The sequence below is a fragment of the Lactuca virosa genome, chromosome 3, assembly GCF_052849685.1.
Source record: "Lactuca virosa cultivar CGN04683 chromosome 3, Lactuca_virosa_CGN04683_v6, whole genome shotgun sequence".
NCBI classification, from domain to species: Eukaryota; Viridiplantae; Streptophyta; class Magnoliopsida; order Asterales; family Asteraceae; genus Lactuca; species Lactuca virosa.
In genome coordinates this window covers 63933029-63959344 of record NC_136428.1, presented here as the reverse complement: position 1 = coordinate 63959344, position 26316 = coordinate 63933029, and the positions used below count along the sequence as shown (strand labels likewise).

At 34.4% G+C, this 26316-nt stretch overlaps 4 protein-coding genes across 5 annotated transcripts; 2 read left to right on the top strand and 2 right to left on the bottom strand.

Annotated features, from left to right (window-relative positions):
- The first annotated feature begins 13094 nt into the window (after positions 1-13094).
- On the top strand, positions 13095-14637 carry LOC145165863 (uncharacterized). The gene is made up of 2 exons (XM_079084773.1): positions 13095-13811; positions 14289-14637. Exons 1-2 carry the CDS (start codon positions 13427-13429, stop codon positions 14303-14305), a joined length of 402 nt encoding a protein of 133 aa, XP_078940899.1. The 5' UTR covers positions 13095-13426; the 3' UTR covers positions 14306-14637.
- Positions 14638-15328: 691 nt separating this feature from the next.
- On the top strand, positions 15329-19866 carry LOC145165861 (calmodulin-binding transcription activator 4-like). 2 transcript variants are annotated; one of them, XM_079084771.1, is made up of 11 exons: positions 15329-15663; positions 16295-16420; positions 16503-16618; positions 16694-16782; positions 16876-16930; positions 16990-17386; positions 17496-17701; positions 17784-18397; positions 18483-19038; positions 19154-19462; positions 19675-19866. In XM_079084771.1, exons 1-11 carry the CDS (start codon positions 15651-15653, stop codon positions 19732-19734), a joined length of 2541 nt encoding a protein of 846 aa, XP_078940897.1. In that variant the 5' UTR covers positions 15329-15650; the 3' UTR covers positions 19735-19866. The 2 variants fall into 2 exon arrangements, with proteins under 2 accessions (XP_078940897.1, XP_078940895.1); XM_079084769.1 differs by lacking the exon at positions 15329-15663 and adding an exon at positions 16004-16223 and having other exon boundaries at positions 16269-16420.
- Positions 19867-19942: 76 nt separating this feature from the next.
- Positions 19943-20743, bottom strand: LOC145165862 (nuclear transport factor 2B). Its single transcript, XM_079084772.1, has 2 exons — positions 20374-20743; positions 19943-20193 (listed from the first exon to the last, which is right to left on the bottom strand). The coding sequence occupies exons 1-2, from the start codon at positions 20668-20670 to the stop codon at positions 20119-20121; spliced, it is 372 nt and encodes a 123-aa protein (XP_078940898.1). The 5' UTR covers positions 20671-20743; the 3' UTR covers positions 19943-20118.
- A 2276-nt stretch (positions 20744-23019) lies between these two features.
- LOC145163597 (uncharacterized) lies at positions 23020-25859 on the bottom strand. The gene is made up of 6 exons (XM_079082416.1): positions 25851-25859; positions 25361-25591; positions 24504-24620; positions 23977-24414; positions 23142-23879; positions 23020-23025 (listed from the first exon to the last, which is right to left on the bottom strand). Exons 1-6 carry the CDS (start codon positions 25857-25859, stop codon positions 23020-23022), a joined length of 1539 nt encoding a protein of 512 aa, XP_078938542.1.
- Positions 25860-26316: the final 457 nt, after the last annotated feature.

The following is a 26316-nucleotide window of genomic DNA, read 5'->3' as shown; positions in this document are numbered from 1 at the left end:
TTTAGAATCGTGAAGTCTCCGTTGGTTATCATTCCATATCCTTTGATTGTGCCAAATGAGTTATTTCCATACTTCACACATCCACCATCCTTAAGGGACCGAAACTCCCTTAGCTCTTCCCTCCTTCCTGTCATGTGACGCGAGCAGCCACTGTCTATGTACCATTCGTCATCGAACTGCTCGTTACTTATAACCTGCAAATTCAAGCAGATTTAGGAACCCAAAGTCTCTTGGGCCCTGGTGAGTCTTTTACAGAAAAAGGAATAGCAGCAGAAATATCAACCAAATAAGTTCTTTTGATTAGAGTGGTTTTGTCTTTTCTTTTGATGGTATACACCTTGATTTTGTTTTTATTTTGTTTAAGTTGTGGTGTATTAGATGGTGTGTTGTTAGATGGTTTTGGAATATTCTTTTGAATCCTAGGGTTAGCTGACTTTTTCTTATTGTTGATATCAGTATTCGAATCAAGCTTTCCCTTTCCTTTGATGTCCTTCATTGAATTTGGCTTTTGTTGGGAGCATGAAGGACCGAAACTAGACTTTCGGTTGTTAGCCTTGACGTTGTGACCGAAACTTGATGTTCGGTTCTGTGCTCTGGTGTTAGAACCGAAACTGGATGTTCGGTTCTGAGCTTTGGAATTGGAACCAAAACTGGATGTTCGGTTCTGAGCTTTGGAATAATAGGAGTTTGGACTAAAACTTTCCTTTCGGTTTGGCTCGTCATTTTTCTTAACGTTTGACTCTTTCTTGGAAGGAACGTAATTAGGGTTCTGAGACTGCCAATACCATTTTCGCTCATTCAGATTCTTCATGTATCTCTGATTTCTTTGGCATTTCTGTTCAGCCAACTGCTTTTGAGATTTATGAATATTGAAGCTTGATTTTGGCTTCTCCTTTTGAGTTTCGGTTGTCTTGGAAGGAACATTTGGTGTTTTCTTTGGTTCTTCTGGTATTGTTCCACTCGTGCTTGGTTTATCAAAACTCGAGGGTTTGTTGATAGGTTCAGCAACGTATCTACCTTTTACCCTCCACGAGGTTCGCTCCGATAAGCCGATGGTTTCGTCTGCATTATCAATAGGGGCTGACCAAAAGTAATCGTCGCACCCTTCAGCATTGTCTGTGTCGACCAAGATTTTCAATTCTGCTGTTTGTTTTTCAGTGACCCCTGTAACAGCATATACCTGATTTGGCACAGTTTGAACTTTCTGATATACCATCGCTTTCTCTTTGAGTTTCTGCGGCTTGTCCTTTGACAGGCGATAATATTCAACCGAGTTCTCAGATATGAGGGGTTTTTCATTCTCGGTTTCGCTCTTCATAAATTCAGAGCAATCAACCACATCTTACACCGAGATTTCGCTCATCTCACTTTCTTCATCAAATTAAGACGTGTTTTCTATATTCATTTTATGTTCTGAAATTAATTTGGCGTTCGACGAGTCAAATGATTGAATGGTCTCGGACTTAATTTTCAACCTATCATTTTCATCTAAAAGATTTTTGAGCATACACTTATGTTCCTTAGAGTCAATAAAGGTCTCTATCTTGTCTAGTCCGATTTTATAAGTGATGGATGTCTCTTCTGAGGACATAATGGATTCACACTCAGCGATGACCTCATCCTCCTTAAATTCAAGGAAGGGTAAGATCATCTTGTGTATCTTTTTCCCTATTTCACAATTTAAATGCAACTGAGTAATATTCGTAGATAAGCATTTAGCAATTAAGCAAAAAACATTTCGTTGTTTCAAAAACTTTAAATTGTCTCGTTGCAAATAAATAATCTCATCCCTAGCCCTATTTAACTCCGTCTCCTTCAGCTCAATCCACATTCTTCTTTCCTCACTCTTCGAAGACACCCTTCTGAGTTGGTCAGTTAGGTTAGAGTTCGCTAAGCGAGTTTGCATGAGACTGCCACTTAAGTTAGAAAATTTAAATTTTAGTTCATTTAATTCTTCTTCATAATTCGTTACCGGAACTTTAAGTGATTCAATGATGGATTGTACCTTTTTGATCAGCCGATCACAGTCGTTGATCTTCTCACTCACGGGCTTGGCTGCAAAGCACTTGTCCTCAGTCAGGTTCGTCTCCTTAAGCTCACCTTCGGTTGGTCTTCCAGCTGTAACCATCAAACATTTTCCAGCCAAACCAGTATCTCTCGCCACATAAGCTCTTCCATGTGTGGGTTTTCTCACTTCTTCATCCTCAGAATCGGTTGACCAGACTTCAACGCCACCGAACTCATCTTCATCCACATTTTCCTGCACAATCAAGGCATTCATTGAACTGTTAGTTGCCTTCTTTTTATTGATTTCTTCCAACCTTCGCATGTAATACGCCTCATCATCTTCACCATCCCTTTTCTCAGCCATCTTCCTCAGCATGCAATCTTTGGCAAAGTGGTTCTTGCCATGACAGTAATTGCAGTCGAATCTAGAGTCTCCTGCAAGCTTGCTTTCCTTCTTGCCGTCATCCTTTTGAGAAGTATTCTTCGTTTCTTCTTTCACCTTCTCAGAACTATAACTTCCTTGCCAGTTTCTGTTTTTATTGACAGGGAACTTCTTTCGTGCAAACTTCTTTGGGTTGGTGACCATCATTGCATATTCTTCGCCTGTAAGGTCACACTCAGACATATCTGAATCCTCCTCTTCTTCTGCAACACTTTTGCCTTTTGAGACAAGGGCCAGCGATCCCACACCCGAAACTATCTTTGCCTCCTTGGTTACCACACTCTCATGGGATTTAAGTATACCCACCAGTTTCGCTAGTGAGTATGATTTAAATTGTTCGTGAGCTTTCACTGTTGAAACCACTGCCATCCATTCTGGTCTTAAACCATTCATGAAGGTTACCTTTTGCTCGATCAATTTTCTTTCAATACCATGCTTGATCATCTTGCTAAGGAGATGATTGAAGCGATCGAAGGTTTGTATCAGTTTCTCTTCAGGTTTCTGTTCGAAAACTCCAAATTCTGAGAGCAACAAGGTTTGAATTGAGTGTTCTAGATCCTCATCGGTTGAGTAGAGTTCTTTCAACCTATCCCAGATTTCTTAGCCGTCGTGCATGAACCAACTAACCGAAAAGTGTCAGATTGTAGTGCGAATCTGATCATTCTCATGGCTTTCACATTACATAGCACCTTGTCCTTTTCATCCTGTGGCATCTTATCTACTTCCGCCACAAGCTGATTATATTCTTTTTGAGTCTTCACTGTCCTGTTCGTTCCAGAGTGAACAAACGGCCCAAGTGTGATAGCTTCCCAGATAAGATAACCATTATCTTAAGATCCAACTACGTAATCTTCAAAGTGATGCGCCCACACTTCATAGTCTTGAGTGTAAAGAATGGGAACCCTTGTAGTGGATCCAATGTTGTTGGAGATGTTGATGGGATTAGTTTGAGAATCTTCGTGAGACATGGTGAGCCTTTCCTTAGAACTGCTAGAATCGGACCTATAAACTTGAGATTAGGGTTTTATCAAACACAAGAGTTACCGTCAACAAGAAGAAGACGGCTTCTTTATATTCGATAAAAGCGGAAACCCTAAAGAATTCTTCAAACAGAAGGAATGTGTATTTGATCACACAGTCTCCTGTTCTGATACCAATTGTTAGAACAAAGTTCTAGTAGGATCAATAGATTCCAAGCAGAAAAACAATAAATGACGTAATGAAGAACACAAGAATGGTTTAAATAATGTCGAATGATTAAGCTTTACCACCTCAGAAGAGTTCGATTAAGAACTTCGACTGTAGAGGTGTTTAGGGTTACAAAGCAATAATAATAATAATCACGACCATATCTAATGCATACATGCATGCACTATTTATATCTTAACCCTACATAACAATCACGGATGGACAGGCCCAATCCGGATATACAAAACTAAGCCCATGACGCAACATAAAATACCCAACAAAGAGTAGAGTGAAATCTAGAATCATTATAATGATGAAAGCCAGAAGATGCTTTACCAAAGGATGTACAATGTTTTTTGCATATGTGAGCGACACAAAGAAGGAAAAGAAGGAAAAGAAGGAAATTATTGAAATACCAATGGTGTGTGATTTTCTAGAGGTATCCCTAGATGATCTACCAAGATTACCACCAGAGAAATAGGTAGATTTCAGAATTGACATACTACCATGCACGACGTCGGTTGCAAAAGCACCGTACGGTTTAGCACCTATATAGATGAAAGAGTTAATGTCGCAGCTCTAGGAATTATTGGACAAAGGTTTCATCAAACCTAATTCATCACCCTGAGGAAATCTAGTACTTTTTGTGAAGAAGAAAGACGGTGTGATGAGAATGTGTATTGGTTATCACGAACTAAACAAGGCTACGATAAATAACTGATACCCACTACCCAGAATAGATGAGTTGTTTGATCAATTGCAGGGAGCAACTTCCTTTTCCAAAATTGATCTCAGGTCGGGTTATCATCCATTGATGGTAAAAGAGCAAGATATTGATAAGAAAACCTTCCGAACAAGATATGGACATTATGAATTCCTTGTTATGTTGTTTGGACTAACAAATGCTCCAACAACATTTATGGATTTGATGCATCGAGTTTGCAAACCTTTTCTCCATAAATCAGTAATAATGTTCATTGATGACATCTTGATTTAGTCTAAGAACAATCAAGATCATGGTAAAAATCTTCGAGAAGTATTAGAAGTCCTGAAGAAGGAGAAGCTTTACGCAAAGTTCTCTAAGTGTGATTTTTGGATTCGAGAAATACAATTCTTGGGTCATGTGGTCAGCCAGAAGAGTATAATAGTCGACCCAGCAAAGATCGAAACTATTATGAAATGGGAGATGCCAAAGAGTCCCATGGAAGTTCATATTTTTATGGGATTGGAAAGTTACTACCGAAGATTCATCAAAGATATCTATTCTATTGCTGCTCCACTGACAATCTTGGCCCTAAAAAGGATTATATACACGTGGAACGAGGAGCAAGAAGCGGCTTTTGGTGAACTAAAGAAGCGATTATGTGAAGTACCAATTTTCTTCATACCGAAAGGGATTGATGACTTTTCAGTATTTAGTGATGTTTCTGGAGTTGGGTTAGGGTGTGTTCTTACCCAAAGAGACAAAGTGGTGGCTTATGCCTCGAGACAATTGAAGGTTCACGAACAAAACTATCCAACACACGATCTAGAGCTTGTGGCGGTGGTTTTGCCTTGAAGATTTGAAGACACTGTCGTCATGGAGCTAAATGCAAGTTGTTTACATATCATAAAAGATTTCAATATCTCTTTAATCAAAAAGAATTGAACATGAGGCATAGACGATGGCTGGAACTACTCAAGGACTACGATTGTGAAATACTTTATCATCCCGGTAAAACATATTTGTAGTTAATGCTTTAAGTAGAAAAGTGAATCCAGAGTGGAAAATAGCAAGATCTTTGAGTATTCAAATGATCTCAACGATTGTAGAAAATATCAGGAAAACTCAGACAAGAGCTTTAATAGATGATAAAAAGAAAGAAGAACATTTGGGCAAGATGTTAGTGTTCGAAGAGGACAATCAAAGGTTAAAGGTATTCAAAAATCATATTTAGGTGCCAAAGATAGGCGGTATACGGGATCTTCTCATGGAAGCGTCTCATAAAACCATGTATTTTATACACCCAGGCAGCACCAAAATGTATTTGGACCTGAAACCCTATTATTGATGACCAACAATAAAGATCGATTTAGCAACTTACATGGCTGAATGTGTGACTTGTTCGAGAGTTAAAGCACAACATCAGAAGCCATATAGGGATTTGTAACCTTTACCCATACCCATGGATTTCCTAACCAAGTTGCCAAAGACAAGAAAAGGCCACGAAATGATATGGGTTATAGTAGACCGGTTGACGAAGAGTGTGTACTTTTAGCCACACGGGAGACTTCGTCTATGGAAAATTTGGCAGAAACCTACGTAAAGGAGATTATCAAGATTCATGATGTACCCTTATTGATTGTATCAGACAGAGATAGTCGATTCACTTCCAGATTTTGGAAGAGTACGCATGAAGAAATGGGTATGAAATTGTGTTTAAGTACTGCTTACCATCCACAAATGGGCGTACAAAGTGAAAGAACTATTTAAACATTGGAAGATATGTTTCGGGCATGTGCTTTAGAATTCACTGGTAGTTGGGACGATCACTTACCATTAGTAGAATTCGCCTACAACAATAGTTATCACTCAAGCATCAAGATGCCTCCTTATAAAGCATTGCTCAGAAGATAGTGTTGTACGCCATCTTGTTGGCTTAAGCTGGAGCAAAAACACTTTGTGGGGCTTGGAATCGTTCAACAAATCGCTGATAAAGTGAAAATTATCTGAGAAAGAATACTTGCTGCTCAAAGTCATCAAAAGAGCTATGCATATCTGAAGCGACGACCTGTGACTTTTGAGGTCGGTGATCACGTGTTAGTTAAAGTCTCTCCATGGAATGGACTTATCAGATTTGGTAAACGTGGGACGTTAAGTCCTTGTTTTATCGGACCATTCAAATCACTTCAGAAGATATGGAAGCAAGCATACAAGCTTGAGTTACCAGTTGAATCGGAAGGTATTCATAACACCTTTCATGTTTGTTATCCGAGGAAGTGTCTGGGAGGATAACCTGATATGATTCCACTTTCGGAATTAAGAATTGATGAAAACAACATGTTAATTGAGGATCCTGAAGCGATTGTTGATAGTAAAACAAAAAATTTACGGCACAAGATGATCGATTTGGTACTTGTGCGTTGAAAGCATACTTTTGGGTCAAACCTTACTTGGGAAACAGAAAGTGACATGAAAAGTCGTTATCCACAACAGTTTGCTGATGCATGATTCCAGTACAGAATCATTCTAAATGGGTGATCATTGTAACGCCCGTATTTTTCATTAGACATCCTCATTTACCAGTTGTTGTATCTAGCCCAAACGGATTGTCAAAATTGTTGGTGGAGTGTTTGGATTTTGATCCATGGTGAAGTGTTTGGCTTTTGGATATATATATATATATATATATATATATATATATATATATATATATATATATATATATATATATATATATATATATATATAGGATCAAATGTGAATCACAAGTATTGTGTGAATGTATGACCAAATTATGGTCATTAGATTAAAAAGAATGTAAGGATCTGATCTTAGGGTACATATTATTAACATGGACCAGCATATATAGTATATAATTATAATTATTAATTATAAGGGCAACTATGACATTTTATAAGGAGAGAGAAATGAGAATTATCTATATTTTAGGCAGTTAAGTAGAATTAATTAATTAAAATGAAATCAAATCTCATATTTTATTCAACATATTTAAATTAAATAAATTTTTTAAAATACGTCTTCATGCAACACATATGAACATGTATTTTGATTCTTCCATTCTTAAAAAATATGATTTTGTCTAATAGTTTTTTCTCTTTCGGTCTTAAAGATTTTTTTTTGAGAAGTAGCGTTTTTAAAAAGTACACCTTATATATAAGCCAACAACATGTCATTCTTTAATAACAATATATTAAAATTCAATCAAGAATGTATATAATATAAAAATAAAACCATTTTTATAACATAAAACAAGAATATATACACCATTTTAAATAATATACAGAAACTTCGATACTACATTCTTTATGAATCTATCATCATTTTTAGGAATATACAAAAAAAAAATGTATAATACATTCCTTAAGAATCTGTCATATACAAAAATAATTGTAATATAGAATACATTCTTTAAGAATCTGTTATCAGAAGAATATACAAAAAAAATTATAGTGTAAAATACATTCTTTAAGAATTTGTCATCATTCTGAAAGAATCTCTCATCATTTTTGAAGAATCTGTCTTTTCTTTTTGATGGTTGTTCCATACCTCTATCTTTGTTTTTTATGGTTTTCTCATACCTCTATTTTTAATACCCGCAACATTCCTGAAAAATTAGTCCTTTTTTTTTCAGCCTTTCATTCTTAAAAATATACATTGGTTTTAGCCTTTCATTATTAAAGAATATCCTTATCCATTTTGTAACCTTAAGTTATAACTATCAACACAATAAAAAATTTACATCCTAAATGAGGAAACAGAAAGATGCTTTAGAAAATGGCACAAGAAAAATAGTATGTTTTTCATATCAAAACAAGGTAATAAGGCTTGTCAATTACTTGTTTGAGGATTCCTCAAATAAAATCATGCCAAATTTCATAAAAAGAACCATTTTAACATTAATAAGCTAAGTTTTTCGTTGCATACTATCTATCATTTTTGCTAATTTGCAAAAAAAAAATGTTATAGCTTCAAATTTTAGCGACATTAATAAATCTTGGAAATGGAAATGCAAAAAAAATCTCATCTTTAGTCTAAGAAAATACAAGGTAAAGTCCTAATCAAGAATATCAATATAAAAACACAAGGTTAGCACAATTCATTTGGTAATATTAGCAAACATTTGGCAAGCAAGAAAAACCTACAAATTTCTGGAGAACTAAGCGAGCACCAATTTTCTCAAAAGAAGAACACTGGATAAAAATTTAAAAAAAAAAAAAAAAAAAAAAAAACTGAACTGAAAATACATCTCTTTCTTTATACATTCGTACCAATAGAAAAAAAATTAAAAATAAAAATCAATCATGGTTATGCATGTATGTATTTATGTGTGTGTATAAGTCAATGCCCTTGTATAAAAAATCAATCAGGTATGTATGTTACCGTATTTGTGTATGTATCAGTAAAAAAACGCAGCAGGAAAGATTAATCAGAAAAAAGTTGACCATTCATTTAGTCCCGACTATAAATAAATTATAAAGCCCTAATTACACATATACACACACAAGAGTTTCTGTATACTTTTTCTATAGCAGGTTTTAATCAAACTCGGAAATATACAGATCATTGGTAAAAACTTACATGCTTGCTTTTCCTTTAATTGCCTTCTTTCTCCTTTACCTTCGATTCACAGGTTGGTAGAAAACGAGATCAAGACTCTTCTAGGAGGTTGTTAATCTTGGCGGTGATGATGGTACAAGTTGCAATGTTGGGGGGTCTAAGAATGGAGTTATTATTGTTCTATGAAGATAGTGATTAAAGGTTAATCGAGAGATTTTGATGGGTTTTATTTCCAGATGATTAGCGATCATGATTTGGGTCGATGGTGATGAAGACGATATGGTGGTGATGTTGATATAAGGGTTTTAAACCGATAGGCCTATTTTAAGGAGTTATTAATTGATTTATTTTTTACCATAATTAATTATAGCTAAAGTTACTATTATACCCCTATCAAATGATTGGTCCAGAATGAGTCATACATTCATACAATACTTGTAGTTTATATATGAACCTAACTCTCTCTCTCTCTCTATATATATATATATATATATATATATATATATATATATATATATATATAGAGAGAGAGAGAGAGAGAGAGAGACGTGTATGTATGTGTGGATAGTAGATGAAGAGATAAATGATGTGAACAAATAAGTTGGTGTATTATTGTACTTATAAAGGTAATTCTTTCTAATAAATGAATGTTTTTTTTGCTTTGTCACTTTGTCCTGAATTATGACACTTGGCATTTTATGGTGTTTTTGAATTTAATAAAATTCACATGTCATTTTCTTTTATTTATCAATTTTATTTAAAAATGTCACCTAATTATGTATTTGTGAGGATTTAAGAATACACGTTCCTTCCAAATTTCAATTCCTACATTTAAGACCATTTAAATCAATTTTCCGTTTATTTTTCTTATTCGATATTATTAGCCTAAAATTATGCTACTATTTCATAAAGGCATTCAAATTCACATATATTCCATTTTTTTAAAAAACTTTTCAATGTATCTATATATGTTATACGGATTTAAAATTATGCTACTAACATACTTTTTTTTTGATATTTTTCTTAGATTTTTTGTTCTTTGTTTTTTTATTTTCCAAATAAAATTTGTTTAAACATCTTTTTGAGAATAATAAAATAATAGAAGTTATTAGCAAACTAAATTATTTCATTATAAATATTTTAAATAAAACAATGGTATTACTATGTATGAGTATAGTTTTTTCTTATATATTAAAATTTATATTTTATAGTACGACATGATGATTGTATATTAATCTTGAGTTAAAACACATTGTTGATGTTTTGATATTTAAACTTTGATACATAACTTTTATTTTAATCAACACATATAATACACAGGTCGCACACCTAATATGTTTAAAATATGAAAGAAACAAGTTTTTTTCAAACTAATAGTCTTTTGTAACTGGCGAGAGATGAGATGGTCAAAGTAAAAGAAGGTTAGTAAAAGGCTCCTATTGACCGTTCTCCTTCATTGTCATGACCACGATCGACAACGTCACAAACACCACCATATGTCCATATACGCATGTGGTGTGGACAATCTGTGGTGGCCAACCATAATGAAAACAAACCATGCTCATGAGGATCTTATTAACTCATTAATCATTGATTATTTTGTGGTGTTGCTAACTTTTACGAAAAAAAAAATACCAATAATTTGTTTCCATCCTTTTCATTTTCTCCAAAAATGATATCTCACCTTATTTGACTTGTACCTATTGGTTCCTCAAGTTCTTCCCATGGAACATTTGGACGCTTCTTCCAGTCTTGTTATTTCACATCTCATGAAAACGAAATTAAACAAAAACAAAAAAAAATTGAAACAAAAAACAAAAAAAAAAAAATACCTCCACATTGGTCTTTTAAAACAAAACGAAAAAGTGAAAAAGAAATCATAAAAGGAGAGCTTGTTGGGCCCCGACATTCCCACTAACCCGAACCTCAAGTCGACGCGCTTCCGCAGCGCGATGATCGGAAACTTGTGGTCTTGCTGGCTCAAGTTAGATAAGGTTCCACGTCAGCCATCAGCGCCGACACTGCTCCAACATGCTGGCGCGTTTATCCACGCTCCGTCATTTATCCATTCACATTATCTTAGTGAACTACAGATTTAGTCCCTAGACTATTAATAAAGTTCATCTTTTAGTCTAAAAAAGAAATGCTTTTGTTCTATTGATTTAAAGAAAATTATCTTGTCATGTTGCTGTAACTATAAGAGCTTATCAACGTTTTGGAATTTCAACATCTTTCCTATTCTATTTGTATTTTTTATTTGTTTATAAAATTTAAAGATATAAATCGAAATAGTAAATCAAATCAAACACATCAAAGTTGAATTGAGATCATAAAGTTGTTAATCAAAATCTATCATCTTGAGGATTTGCTCAAATGGTAACTTGAACAATCAAGAGATTTGCTCAAATGGTAACTTGAACAATCAAGAAACATAAATATGAAGTGTATGACAAAACAGTAAATGTCTAGTTCTTTTTTTTAATGTTTGATATGTTTTGGATTGGGTCTGGTAAGAGGTTAGGTTTGAATAAGTCAGATTCAAACTATTTGATACCATTAGGTTATTCATTATTTGGATAAAACCGAATTGTCCAATTGGATAATTTGAATTTGAATATTTGGTTCGAATATTCTTATTTTCGGATTGATTTTCAACAAAATCGAATTATTACTTTAGATTTCGGATTGACTTTAATATATAAAATAAAAACCGAATAATCTAAAAAAACCGAACAACAATTTATTATTTATTTATTTTAATATATCTATACTTATTTATTATTTTATTATTTTTTCAGATAGATTCAAAAAGTTTCACCTAATAAAAAACCTTAATATGTATTTTTTTTTCTTAAAAGTTTTTATCTATAAAATATTAAACTTTAATATATTTTTTTAGTAGTTGATTATAAACTTTAAACCACAACTAAGTTATTTGTTTTTTTTTTTCCTTTTATAAAGTTGGGTGATATTCTAATTATATGTGGTTTTAAAAAATATTCCGATTTTTGAAAACCAAATTATAAAAACCGATCCAACCGAATCGTAATTTGATTGGATCGGACCGATTGTGAATTTAGTTTGAACTATTTGGATTTATGTCTTGAAAACCGAAATCAATTTGGATTCATTTGATTGGATCGGATCAAACCGATCCATCCAAACGAACACCCCTAGATACCATAATTAGAAGCATCTGATTCAGTCTTATAGTCTCTGATATACTTCTTATTGGGTCAAATAAGAGGTTTAGTCCGACTGAATCGGGCATTGACTCAATCAGCAATTCTCAAACAATCCCTAAAGGTGCATTTTTTTAAATGGCCTATATTGACAAACTTTATAAGACTATTTTTTTACCATAAATATGAAGATGAAACTCAATTCTTTACACTTTTTAACCAACTTACAACTCAATAGACAACAAACGAACATAAAAGAACTATATGTCTCATAATTAATGAACAATTTGTTGAATATGCAAGTCGTTTACAATCCTATCCTACAGTTATGTTGTTGATTTTTTAATGCTAACAAAATAAGCCAACTTTTCATAAAATAATGAGGATCGATCCCTTTAGCAATTCATCATTTAGGATCCACAAGTGTTAAATCATTATTTTAGATCCACGAGTGACATTCAACAAATAAATAAAAATTCAAACAAAATATACAAAAAAAAAAAAAAAAAAAAAAAAAAAAAAAACCAACAGTATTTTGCCTATTGAATAGAGGTCATAGAAGATCATTGACAACCTAGCTTCAAGCTCAATGGTAGCACCTCAACAACTTAAGAGGACTCCTCAAGTAGAAAAGAATATGGTCTAAGCCACTCGCCCACACAATCCCATTTATAAGTCTTTTCTAATAAAATTTTGCAAAGCCATTTAAGTCAATTGGACTTTTACATTAGAGGTAGCCACAATGGCCTTAAAAGTGACTATGTAAATGTCTAAGGACATGAAAATCATTAGAAAACTAATGCACATTTGATACTTTTGACTTTTGTGGTCGTGAACTACAACAAGAAAACATTCGGTTTTGGATCACTTAAAGAAACAAATAAGTTCAACAAGCTAAACTGAAGGTAGGTGAATAGTATAGGGACTAAATTTGTAGCTTCCTCCTTTATCTAGTTACGTTATCTTGTACCTACTCTTTATTTAAGTTCATCCCTTTCAAGATAACCCTCATAAAAATTCAATTCAAGATTTTTCTCATAATTCTCTGTGCAAATCGTAATTGCTACTGTATTATTTTTCTGTATTTGATCTCTGATCGGAGCAGATAAGTTACTGCGATCTAGACTGCTGCATATGTAATTCGATTTGAGAAGATTCGAAAGGAAAAGAAAATAAACTACAAGTAACAGATTCAATTTTGATTTCGTCAAACCCTACTCAGAGTTTATCCAATCGTCTCGATTTGAGCAAATAATACCTACGAATTGAGCATCAATTCTCCTTGATTTGGATAACGAGTAATTGTTATTGTGGATCCAAACAAAGATGATGACAAGACAACCTCACCAAGATGATCAACAATCTAGGGTTTTCTACGAGTTATCTGCTTTGATTCTTAACTTACTTCGACATCCTCCTACGCCGATTCAATTCTCCGATGAAGTGTCTACGTCAACGCGGAGGCAGCCGCGTCCGGCTCCCCTATCGCAGATAACGCCGGCGGGATTCGCTTCTTTGTTATTGGGGATATCGTTGGCTTTAATGTTGTGTGGATCAATAACGTTCTTCATAGGGTTTTTGTTGATGCCCTGGGTTCTTGGATTAGTTATGTTGTTTTATGTGGCTGGAATTATTTCGAGTATTTCCATGCTTGGTCGTGCCATTTTCTGCCATACTCTGTCTCCATCTTCACCTAGAAAGAGCGTCCCTGGTATGATTTGACTCTTGTCTGTATTAACTTTTACACTTCCTCAATTTGATTATCAAAAATTGAATAGAACGCCACATGGGGTTTTTTCTCCGTTGAAGTACTTCATCCATGAAGATCTGGGAAGAATCACAAATTCTTTTGTGGATGCATTTACATGGGATTCTTATACATAATTGCCTGTTTTAGCAAGCAATACCATGTGTATATTGGTGTTTGTGGAAGCTATAGTTATCTATCTATCTATATGTTGTTTTAGCCAGCAATACCCTTAATTGTATTAAACTACGCTTTATACATAAAATCTGCAACTTTTTACAAAACGGATTATCTGTTATGTAATTTCAGGGATTTCCATTTCATATTATCGTGTAATCATTAACACTCGGTATTTCAGAGTTGTCAATATCTTCACAATTAGTGTTTTTGGAAAGATATAGGATTATGTTTGATCAATGGTTTATATTTTTGATTTTGCAGCTTGGAAACTGTTGTGAAACAAGAGATCCGTACCATGAATGTTGTTTCTGATTTGAGCCTCTTGAAGTATTAAATGCAGGAAGGAACTCTGGATGTTTAAGAATTATTTATAAAGACATACAATATAGGCATGAAGTTTTTTTTAGGTTTTCTTTTTCCGAATTAGGGTTGTGGGTGTGCATTCTTTACTTCAAGAAGCATATGGTGGTTATGGATGATGTGTGTATAACAGTAAAAGCTAAAACATGGTGGTGGTGGTATTATGGACTTGTTTCTTACTTGTACTTATATTGTTGTTTTTTACAATTGATCTATATTATACTTTATACACACATTTATTATTTCTAAATCACATATCAATTTAAGATCCATTGTTATATGTTCTGAATAGAATATATGTTGTTTATGGATAAGATTGGATGTGATAATTAGTCGTTTCTCTTTGGTTATATGTGCTGAAACGAGTTTAATAAGTACGCATTTTTTTATTAAGTCTTTCATTATTTATTTACGTTAATAAGTTAAAGTAGTTGGTTCAAATGAAAGTCGAAAATGATTATTCTATGATAAAGGTTATAAACGTGTTATGCCTTTGTTATATTTCAATTTATTTGTTTTTATTGTTTTTAACTTTTGAAATGTTTGTGTTTACATACAAATAGCATTTAGCATATGTATTAATTACTACACGCATATACTTAATATAGGCTTTCAATTATTGTTTTTAATAATAAGTTTGTCACAAGAATTATTAAAAATATGTTATTATAAGATAAGATGTGATAAGACTCCAATTGTTAGAGAGCAGAATATTTTTTGTGTCTACAATTTACTTTCATATGTTGACCTTGGAGTGAGGGCGACATAAAACCGTCGAAGTATACGTTTTATTTTTTCTGTAGTTGTATAATAAATGATAAACTTTAATTAATAAAAGTTTATTAAACTAAAAAACAATATAATTAAAAATTATTGCTTTATCCTATATAATAATTCGACTAAAGCATAGTTGGGATATTTAATTGAAAAATGTCCTTATTTTATTTTGAATAGTCTATCGCGCATCGCAGCTTCCTGCCAAAAACTCATTGTCCTGTTGCCAAGACTTTCTCCCGAAGTGTCTATGATTCATGAATCCAACCACCTACCGTCTCCTTTCAATCAACAAAGTCACGGAGGAGACTGCTTAATTCCGTCGTCGTTACCTGTAATCTGTGTATTGTTGTACTCGACGGAAAGCATCGATCGTAGTTCCTGCAGCATAGCAGCGTCAGATATTTCTCTAGCGTGCTTCGAACCTATTCGGTGTTAACAACTTCGTTGAGAGCTCCGTTGTCAGTCATTTAAGAGTCGAATATACAAATGACGACGTCGGGTGAGATTTTGAAATTAACTGTTGTACTGATAGTTGAATTCTGATCGTGTATTTGAAGATTACCTGTATTCGTATGTGTTATCCAGTTCTAGTCAGTGCGATTTACAGCTTACATTTATGCTCTGAAGTATTGAGAACTTCGAAAAGCATGTCATGTGATTGAAACTTGCTTACTAAGTATTGAAAGCTGTAGAAGGATTAATTCCTAAATTAATTTGGATAAATTCGTATCTGAACAAAGTTATCATGATTTATGGGTTATGGCAATTTTGGGCGTCGTTGTAACTGGTTATACTCAGTTTCAATATTTTAATTTGAGGTGGTAGTTATTCCATCAACATAACAAGTATTCAAGTGAGATATACATTATAGAAGATCCAACAGCAGCATCCATCCTGTTGATATAGAATCATAACTGGCGTTTGTGAGGTGTAATGAATCAACAAAAATCATGAGATGTGACAGGGATCCCCACCTAGACTGACCTAACAAAAACTAGTGTTGTTTTTAATCACTGGAAAATAGAGGATGAGAGAGAGAGACCTAACTCTGCACATTATGTATGTAAATCTTTGGTACTTGATCAACCTTATGTACTTCTAAAGTTGTTTTTGTTTTGTATCTTACTTAGGGTATGACATCAGAGATATACTGGAAGAAGCACAAGTCCGATGGCTAAAGGCAGGAGAGGTGCTTTTCATACTGCAGAATTATGATGAAAAGCAGCTCAGCCGTGAGGCCCCTCAACAGCCACCAAGTATGTACTTGTGTGTTGATTTATTTGAAAGATATACATCTGATATTGTCAAGGTTATCTTATTGATTACATGCTTCTACAGGTGGCTCTTTGTTTCTCTTTGACAGGAAAGTCCTGAGGTTTTTCCGTAAAGATGGTCATAGTTGGAGGAGAAAGAAAGACGGAAAAGCCATTGGTGAAGCACATGAACGTCTAAAAGTTTGACCTCTTCTCCTCTTCTTTTTTTATTTTTACTTTCCATATTTTTTCTTATGCTAAACTCCTTTTGCATAGGTTGGAAATGTTGAAGTTTTGAATTGTTACTATGCACATGGTGAAGAGAATCCAAATTTCCAGAGGCGTAGCTATTGGATGTTAAATTCGTGAGTATCTTCAGTTTAAATACAAGATGCTACTAAGATTCTGTTTTTAACCGAATAATGAACACATCTACTTCTTGATTTAATGTTTGACAGGGCAAAGGAGCATATTGTGCTTGTTCATTACAGAGATACAAGTCAGACAACCCCGGTAAGTCTCTTAACTATTCATATAATATTACATGAAACACTTTTAACATCTTTTTACAGGGTAGAAATATTGCGGGACCCCTTTCAGCATTTTCTCCAGGAACTTCTTCAAATCTTGTTCAAAGTTCCAACTCTTATGCTAGTCGGCTAACATCCAATGAAACTAATGGACATTATTATGAGAACACCTCTAGTCCAAGTTGCATAGAAGTTAGTTCAGATTCAATTACAAAAGCCAAGGGGATAAGCCATGAGATTCTAATGAAAACTGAAACAGTTAGTGGTTCACCTAACTCTGAGGTTGATCAGGCTTTGAAAAGAATTGAGGAACAGTTAAGTTTGGATGAGGGCCATTTGGAAGAAATTGATGCTTTATACAATGACAATGAGAATTCAAATGATTTTGGGCTGACAGTGGATGAACAAAGTTATAATAATATATTTCAAGGGTACCAAGGTAGTTCTAACAATTATAACTCTTGTGTGGTAGATTTAATGTTTTTAATCAAATATTCAACCCTGGAATGGATTCTAGAACTATCTGACAACTCTTTTTTTTACTACAGCATCCATGTTCCTGCCTCATTCACTTGAAGATCTAAAATTTTCTTCAAATAAGTATGGAAGTGATTCCGATTACTCAACAATGTTTGACCAAGAACATAGTCAAACTCCTCCTGGACCAGATTCAAGTTTGACCATTGCACAAAAGCAGAAATTTACTATTCGTGAGATATCCCCAGAATGGGGCTATGCAAATGAGTCAACCAAGGTATTACTATATTCCATTTTCATTAAATCAAAATGATGCTTTTCAAATATGTGCATATTCCTCACTCACTCACTTACTGCAGGTATTCTTTATTGGGACATTTACATGTGATTCATGGACTTGTATGTTTGGTGATACTGAAGTTCCTGTCCAGATTATTCAAGAGGGAGTCATTTGTTGCCAGGCTCCCCCTTGTTTGCTGCCTGGAAAAGTTATTGTTTCTATTACTTCAAACAATCAAGAGCCTCATAGTGAGATCAAAGAGTTTGAATATCGTGATAAGCCAAGTAGTTATAAACATAAATCATCAGAAACAGAATCACATAAGAGCTTGGAAGAATTACTGTTACTAGTCAGACTTGTGCAAATGCTACAATTTGATCAAAAAGGAGAAAGAACAGAAACTGAGGATTCATGGAGTCAACTCATTGAGGCCCTTTTAGATGGAAGTTTGGCATCATCTAATGCAATGGAATGGATCCTGGAACAACTTCTAAAAGACAAGTTGCACCAATGGCTTTCTTCCAGATTGAAGAATAACAGTGCTCTTTCCAAAAGAGAACAAGGAATGATACACATGGTTTCTGGATTGGGCTTCTGTTGGGCCTTGAGCCCAATACTTAACTCCGGTGTAAGCATAAATTTTCGCGACATTAATGGCTGGACTGCTCTTCATTGGGCTGCACGTTTCGGAAGGTAAATCTTTATAGGGTAAAGAAATATAAGTTTATTGCTATTAAAGGTAAAAAAAATAGATTTCTGATATTTTATAATGTGATAGGGAAAAAATGGTGGCTGAACTCCTTGCTTGTGGTGCATATGCTGGAGCAATTACAGATCCAAGTAAGCAAGATCCAACAGGGAAAACCCCGGCATCAATAGCTTCTGCATGTGGACACAAGGGGCTTGCGGGTTACCTTTCAGAGATGACATTGACTGGTCATCTTACATCTCTCAAACTACAAGAAACTGAAGTTTCTAGAACTTGTGATGACGTGGAAGCAGAAAGAACAGTAAACAGTCTTGGTGTACATGATGATCATATTTATCTTAAAGACACGTTAAGTGCTGTTAGGAATGCAACTCAAGCTGCAGCACATATACAGTCTGCTTTCAGGGCACATTCTTTTAGGAGAAGGCAACAGAAGGAATCTGAGGGAAGTGAAGATGAATATGGTTTGCTTTCAAGTGACATTGAGGGTCTTTCAAAGGGGTCAAAGTTGACTTTTCGAAATGCACATGATCACCATGCTGCCTTGTCGATACAGAAGAAATACCGGGGGTGGAAAGGTCGAAAGGATTTCGTTTCATTTCGCCAGAAAATAGTCAAAATACAGGTCTTGCTTCTCTTTTTTGGTATTATGGATTACTACATATGAAAGTTGAAACACTAGCTTCAGGTTTAGGATTAGTGTTGATGATCTGATTCTGATTTATTTAACTCCTTTGTAGGCTCTTGTGAGAGGTCATCAGGTGAGGAAAAGCTATAAGGTTATATGTTGGGCGGTGGGTATAGTTGAGAAAGTTATTCTAAGGTGGAGGCGAAAAGGAGCTGGTCTGCGAGGTTTTCGCCAGGTGGGGTCTGTTGAAGAAGATGAAGATGAAGATGAAGATGAAGATGAAGATGTTGTGAAGGCATTTCGGAAGGAAAAAGTGGATGTTGCTATTGGAGAAGCTGTGGCAAGGGTACTGGCCATGGTGGACTCCCAACCAGCACGACAGCAGTATCACCGCATGCTTCAAAACCATAGACAAGCTATGGTAAGTGCATGCATACTTATTTACATCTCATTTATCTACTTTCAGAGGCTTTTTTAACTTCATATATCAGTTTCTTACCTCGCATATAGAACCCATATATATATATATATATATATATATATATATATATATATATATATATAACCAAGTAAGACTACTGTTTCATAGATATTTGTTTAAAGAAAACTTGTGAATAATGGAGAATTTTGCAGGCCGAGCACCGGGGTTTTGGAGGTGGAGTAGCTAGTATGGAAATAGATGACGTGTATTAGACTGTTAGTTATATAGACATGTAGAAGAAATAATTATCAAGGTGTTAACTATCAAGTGCTCATGTAACCAAATGGAGGTGTGTGTAATTGGATTTGTATTCAAGTTAAACCGCAATAGGCCTCATTTGTTTAGTTGTTTGTCTCTAAAAAATGTTTATGGTTGTCAATTTGCCATAGACTTGATGATGATAAACTAAGCACAAACACAAAAACAAACACCAAAAATGCATTTCACATATAATCAATCCCCATGTGAAGTTCTTAGTTTTGATAAATTACCAAAAGAGAATAAAAAAACATTATAAAATCATAATAACCAGATTTCATTTGTGCCCCTAGTCATGATTAATCAAGGGACATAGATAACCTCTCATAAAGGTGGCTTCAAGCATAGTTCAACCTAAAAATGTCATTCAGGACGTAAAAGCTTGACTGCGGTGTGGGCATTAGATGGAACATCTGCACACACACACACACACACAAACAATATCAGATTTAGGAAAAGCATCAACAGGCACAAACCTAATGAACATCGATAGTTTTTAATTTTTTAATTTCGAGATCAATCTATGCGAAAAATACTTATCTATGGAAGTAAAGCGATTTATAAAATGCCAAAAAGACGGATGAATACTGTACCTGGCTGAACTTAAGAGCATGCTGCTCGCCGCTGAGTTGGAGGTTACCGGAGACGAAGACGAGCATGCCGCCGGCGGGGCCAGAGGGCTGACAGTCAACGGTAGTGATGCTGTGCTTGCACTGTTGGAAAGGGAGTGATGTCAACTTGGCTACGATGTTGGGAGATCCCTGAATCTTCTGACCTTCGAACGTCAACATCGAGGATTCCTGATACAGGTTAGCCAAACCTGCCCGATTAGTATCGAAAGTGGAGTAGTAGTGCTCAACAAACGCCTTCGCTACCGCATCTGGATCCATCTCCGCCTCTTGCCGCCGCCTAAGCCTTTGAATCTGAAAAGGAGGAGAAGGGTTTTTGTTTGCGTAGATTATTATGGAGAATAATAATTATATATATAAAAAAAGTGAGGGGATTATGTATTTCAAAAATATTTTAAAAACGGGCCCTATAATTTGAGATTATACCATATTATGCTCTTGAGGGAAAAATATTTGAAAAACACTCCGATTTATGATTTGGACAAAAAAAATGATTTGGCATATTATATAAAGTAAGTTACCTAAACGGTTGATATGGTTTAGTGAAGATAACATATTCAATGCAGTTTTTTTTTCCTTCTACATCATCATTTGTTATATTTTCTTGTGATCTTGAGTCATCCAACTAGCATTGTTACAATCGGATTTTGGTGTGAGGGAATTAAGAACTATTCTGAAACTTCACAAAAATATTGGTATCAAATATTTCCAATGACAGGGTGACCAAAAACCAAAATGAAATTGGGAAAAAAAATAAATAAACAAAACGAACTGAAACCAAAAACCAAATTGTCGGTTTTTTGATTTTCTAGAACAACGTTTTTTGTTCAATTTTGAGTGAAACTGTACAAAAGAAAATCAGAAATCAAGAAACATATTGATGGATTGTTAGGCCTAGCTCGCACTTAATTGATGTGTTCGATTAGTAGTCTGATTTGATCATCATAAATTATAAATCAAGAAACATACTGATGGATTGTTAGGTTTATTCATAATCCATGACTCAGTGCACAATGATATATTGAAAAACACAAATGAATAATTGATCACTTATCTAAGGGCTAACTCTTGATAAGATCAGAGTCAGCAATTGTTATGAAAGACACGCTTTGTTGGTTATTTGAAGTCTATTTGACCAATATTAGTTGATGAATTGTCCAAGTGAAAGACTGTTGAAAATAAGTGTCCAATATCATAACTAATTGATGTAACTTTGAGAATAATGACAAAGTCCTTTTTGGGTTGCCTTCAAAAGAGATAGGGAAACGAAAGGAATTAGGGGAAGGGAAGGAAGAGGTCCAATGGATGAAGTGAAGATGTTTATTTTATTTTTTTCTTTCTTTTTTTTATTTAAAATCGATAAACAAATTTAAAAAAACATTATTAAGGGCAAAATTGTCTTTTTATGTCCGGAGGAATGAAACGCGCAAAGTTAAATAAAACGAGGGACAATCCAAGTTAATTTTTAAAAATATGGACTAAACGTGCATTTTGACACTTGCACGATTCATGTAATTTACTATATTCTGTAGATTGTTTTTCATGTTTGTACTACATATCCTCCCATTAATTTTCCTTTCCAATTTTAATGCCAGTTTGTTATTCAAAAAAAAAGTCGAATGTAAAAAAAATTAAAAAGATTTGGTTGCCATAAAACAATGAAATATAGCATTTTTAAGGCTATTGAGTGTGTGCAACATGTTATTACATGTTATCACACAAAAAATGTTCACCTCATCATCCTAGTCACACTTTTGGTGTTATAACACCCAATGTGGAAAATGAGCAATACCAAATAACATGTGATAACACCTACCATTTTTTTTTTGATGTTTTTAATTTATGTTTCTCTAATTTGTTTTATTTTTTAAGTTATGTCATAATATTATTAAAAAAACATATAAATTAATAAAACATAATTAAATTAAATACTTAATTAAACATACCGTTTTAAAAGTAAAAATGACATTACAAAGGAAGAAATAAAAACATTGACCGAAAACATACGATAGTCCTAATAATTTTAAAAACATAAATTTGATACACTATTCTTCGCCTAAATATCTCCGCTCGATCTTCGCCTTCATTTTTCGAAGCACTTTTGCCCGTCTCGGTGGCATATTATCCTCGCTAGTTTGAAGAATTGTCAAATTCGTTGTCATGTGATCTTCCTCGGCTTCTCAACAAAGGAACTCCAAATGCTCACGTTGCAACTCATATCTTTTAAGTGTGATTTCGTTATGGGAGTCAAATTTCTGTTTCATTTCCGCTTTCTCTCAGAGTCTACTTTCGCTTTCCTTTGCATGTCGTTGAGCCCACCTCGCTTTGTTGCGCCCTATCGTTCGTCGAGGCGGGGAGATCTCTTCGATGTCGTTGAGTAACTCATTTGTGTCCGCATAGGGATTTCAACGGGGGAAAACATGACGGAGATTGCATCCCCCGTCCCCGTTCCCCCGCCCCCAAAATCTCTATCTTTTCCACTCCCGCCCCCACCCCCAAATTCCCCTTCTTACCCCCGCCCCTGCCAGGGACGGACACATGAATTGATAGTAGGTGTTGCCGAATTTTTTTTTTCCGGTCAAACATAATATAAAACCGAAAAATAATTCATTACATCTAATACAAATAAGTGATCCATTACATAAAAGTTAAAAACATAACAATAATTTATCATTTATTACAATTTAAATTTGTCATCTTCGTGCAAACATCTTTTGAAACCATTCCATTACCTTTTTATTCTCAACTTTCACAAGTGCTTCGGTCTCAACATAGCAAAGCAACGTGTCATTCAAAAACTCATCGCCAATCTTGTTGCGCAAGTTGGTCTTCAAGAGCTTCATCTTTGAAAAACATCTTTCTACATTTGCGGTCGCTACGGGTAATATCACAACCAACTTTAAGAGCTTATAAACCAAATGATAAGACCGATATTTCCCCGTACTAACCATCAAACAATAAAGCTTAGAAATTCCTTTCAAAGTGGTAAACCACTCATCTTTGATGCAAGAGTGATAATATATCTCAAGTTGTCCTTCAAGATCTATCAAATTTGAATCACCAAAGTCATACTTGTACAACTTAGCCAACTTCAACAGCTTTGATTTGTCAAATTGTGCAAATGAATCACAAGGGCTCAAAGCACCCATGTATTCTAGTAACTGGTTGTTTGTTTCGCTAAATCGATCCCGATATTCTGTAAGTTGCATATCCACCACCGTGTTGAAGATTTCAACCTCAAAATGAAATCTATTGGTCTTTGTGGTCGTACGGTTTCTCGCACCAACATAAAATACCTCCATTTCCAAAGTAGCAATATTGTGTGTTTGACAAAAAGAAGATACCTTTGGCAAAATGTTAGCAAACCCGGTGTCTCTTAAAGATTGAAATGTGTCCATTGCCCCTCTAACCATCGAAGTCGCTTCTAAAATGTCTAGATCTTTTTCTTTGAAGTTGCTTTGATATTCTATCTGTGAGGCGTAAAATTTCATACATCATATATAAGTAAAACATGAACTCATAAGATTTAAAATATGCTAAGATTCTGGACGCTTGTTGATGGTTTGCCAATGACCCTCCATCCACTTTCACAAATTCTAAAACTACAAGAACATCCACAAACAACTTCATCAAACTTGTGAGTCTGTTGAAATGTGAACCCCATCTTGTATCTCTCACTCGAACAAGTGTAGTCTCTTGATTTACCCCTCTTCCTGTTTCAATCTCACCACTACACAAGCCTTTTTGTACCCTTTCTCTTGCTTGTTCCCGTAGTAAGTCTTTTCTTTTACATGAGGCACAAACAACATTAACCACCAACGAAATTTGCTCAAAAAAGTCACTAACACCATCATGCTTCTTTGCTACAGCTACAACCACTAATTGAAGTTGGTGTGCAAAACAATGTACATAAAAAGATGTGTCATTCTCTTGTAATATCAAAGCTTTCAAACCATTGAATTCCCCCCACATATTGCTAGCCCCATAATAACCTTGTCCTTTTATCTATTAAAAAAATTAAAAATATATATAATATAACACATAAAGCTAATTAAATTAAATTGAAATAACAAAAAAAGTAAAGAATAAATTACCTGACTAAAACTCAACTTATTACTTGTAAGTACTTCATTTATGGCGTTTTTTAGTGTCAAAGAGGATGTATCATTCACGTGCACAACTCCAATGAATCTTTCATTCACAAGCCAAGACTATCGACATATCGCAAAACAATAGTCATTTGTTCCTTTTTTAAGACATCGCTAGATTCATTAACCAATAAAGCGAATACATCTTGACCAATCTCTTGGTGAATACTCAAAAGTACTTCTTGTGCAAAACATTGCACAAGTTCTTATTGAATTTTAGGGCAAATAAGTTGATTGTTTTTAGGAGCATTTTCTAAAGTATTGTTGAAAATATATTCACTAGTCTCTCGAATGGCTTTTAACACTTCAATATAAAGCACTCTATTTTCCAAGTTAACCGACCTGTCATTACCACGAAACGGTAAACCGGTTTTCAATAAAAATCTAACAACAATAATAGAAACACATAATCACGCTTTATATTTATGGTCCTCCGCTTCGGTTTGCCTCCTCAAGACTACATTAATAGCTTGTTTTTCTCTCAATAAAAAATCACACTTTTCTCATGCTTTGTTGTGAAAACTATCAACATTACCCACATGAGTCCGAAATGCATTTTTTTTATTCCAAGTATCAAAACCTTGGGAAACAAATGCATATTTCCCTCATTTTTTGTACCATGAGGTCTCCACACACATAATAATATAACAATATGTTTTTTTCTTTTTCACACTATATTCCAACCAATCAAAATCGTTAAAACATAAAGGAACGAAGCTTCTTAATCTATCACCTATTTTCTTTTTTGGAAACTTATGTAGCCTTATTTGACAAGGTCCTTGAAGCAAATACGCTCTTCTTACATCATCTCTTATATTTGAGGCATAACTTGTAATCTTTGGCCTATCGGCCGGGTCCTTTGGAAGATTTTTCAAATCAACATTATCATTAGTTTCATTAGAGCATGGTGTTTGTGGAATTGCATTAGAAATCGAAGGGATTGATTGATTGGTGATTGGTGTTTGGGAAGATCCTTCACCATTTTCATTAGTATTAGGTCTTGGTCTTTTGGTAAGAAAACCACCAAGGGTAACCTACAATTCAACATTAAGCTAAATAACTAATAATTTCACCAAATCATCCAATAGCTTCAATAAAAACATACAAATTACACCAAATCAAAATTGAACTTCAATAAAGACAATAAGGCATAGCAATTTTATTTCACCAAATCAATCAATAAGTCAATAACATCAATAAAAACATAGCAATTTCACCAATTCAAGATAAAAACATAGCAATTTCGATTTCAACCTAAACAAATTAGTAAAATTTCAATTTCCAAACACTTACTTGCTTCATTCTTAGCTAGGGCTTGGAGATTACTTGGAGTCGAGTTGAAGAAATGGGAATCGATTTTTGCTACTCAATCAACAAGACACTCAGGAAATTAGAATGAATTGGCAATAGAACTCATGGAAGCATCAAGCAGCGAGCAGCGAAGTCGTCGAGTCGACACAGGTAGTCGTCGATTGCCGATTGCCGAACACAATGCCTCTAGCCTCGATGCTTTTTTTTCTTTTTGCTTCTGTCGATTAAGTGTCCAGTCCAAACTCTCATTCTCCCAATTGGATCAAAAGATCCAATTATCCAAATGTCATTGGGCTATTTTAGTTATTTTTTTAGGCTAAAATTAATAGGATTTTTGGACTACTAATTAATAAGTTTAAGTTGTAAATATATTTTTGGGCTTGGTTGATCCAATAGAGTGACATTTTTTTTACGTAATTGCCGGGTTTTTTTTTACGTAGTGACACAA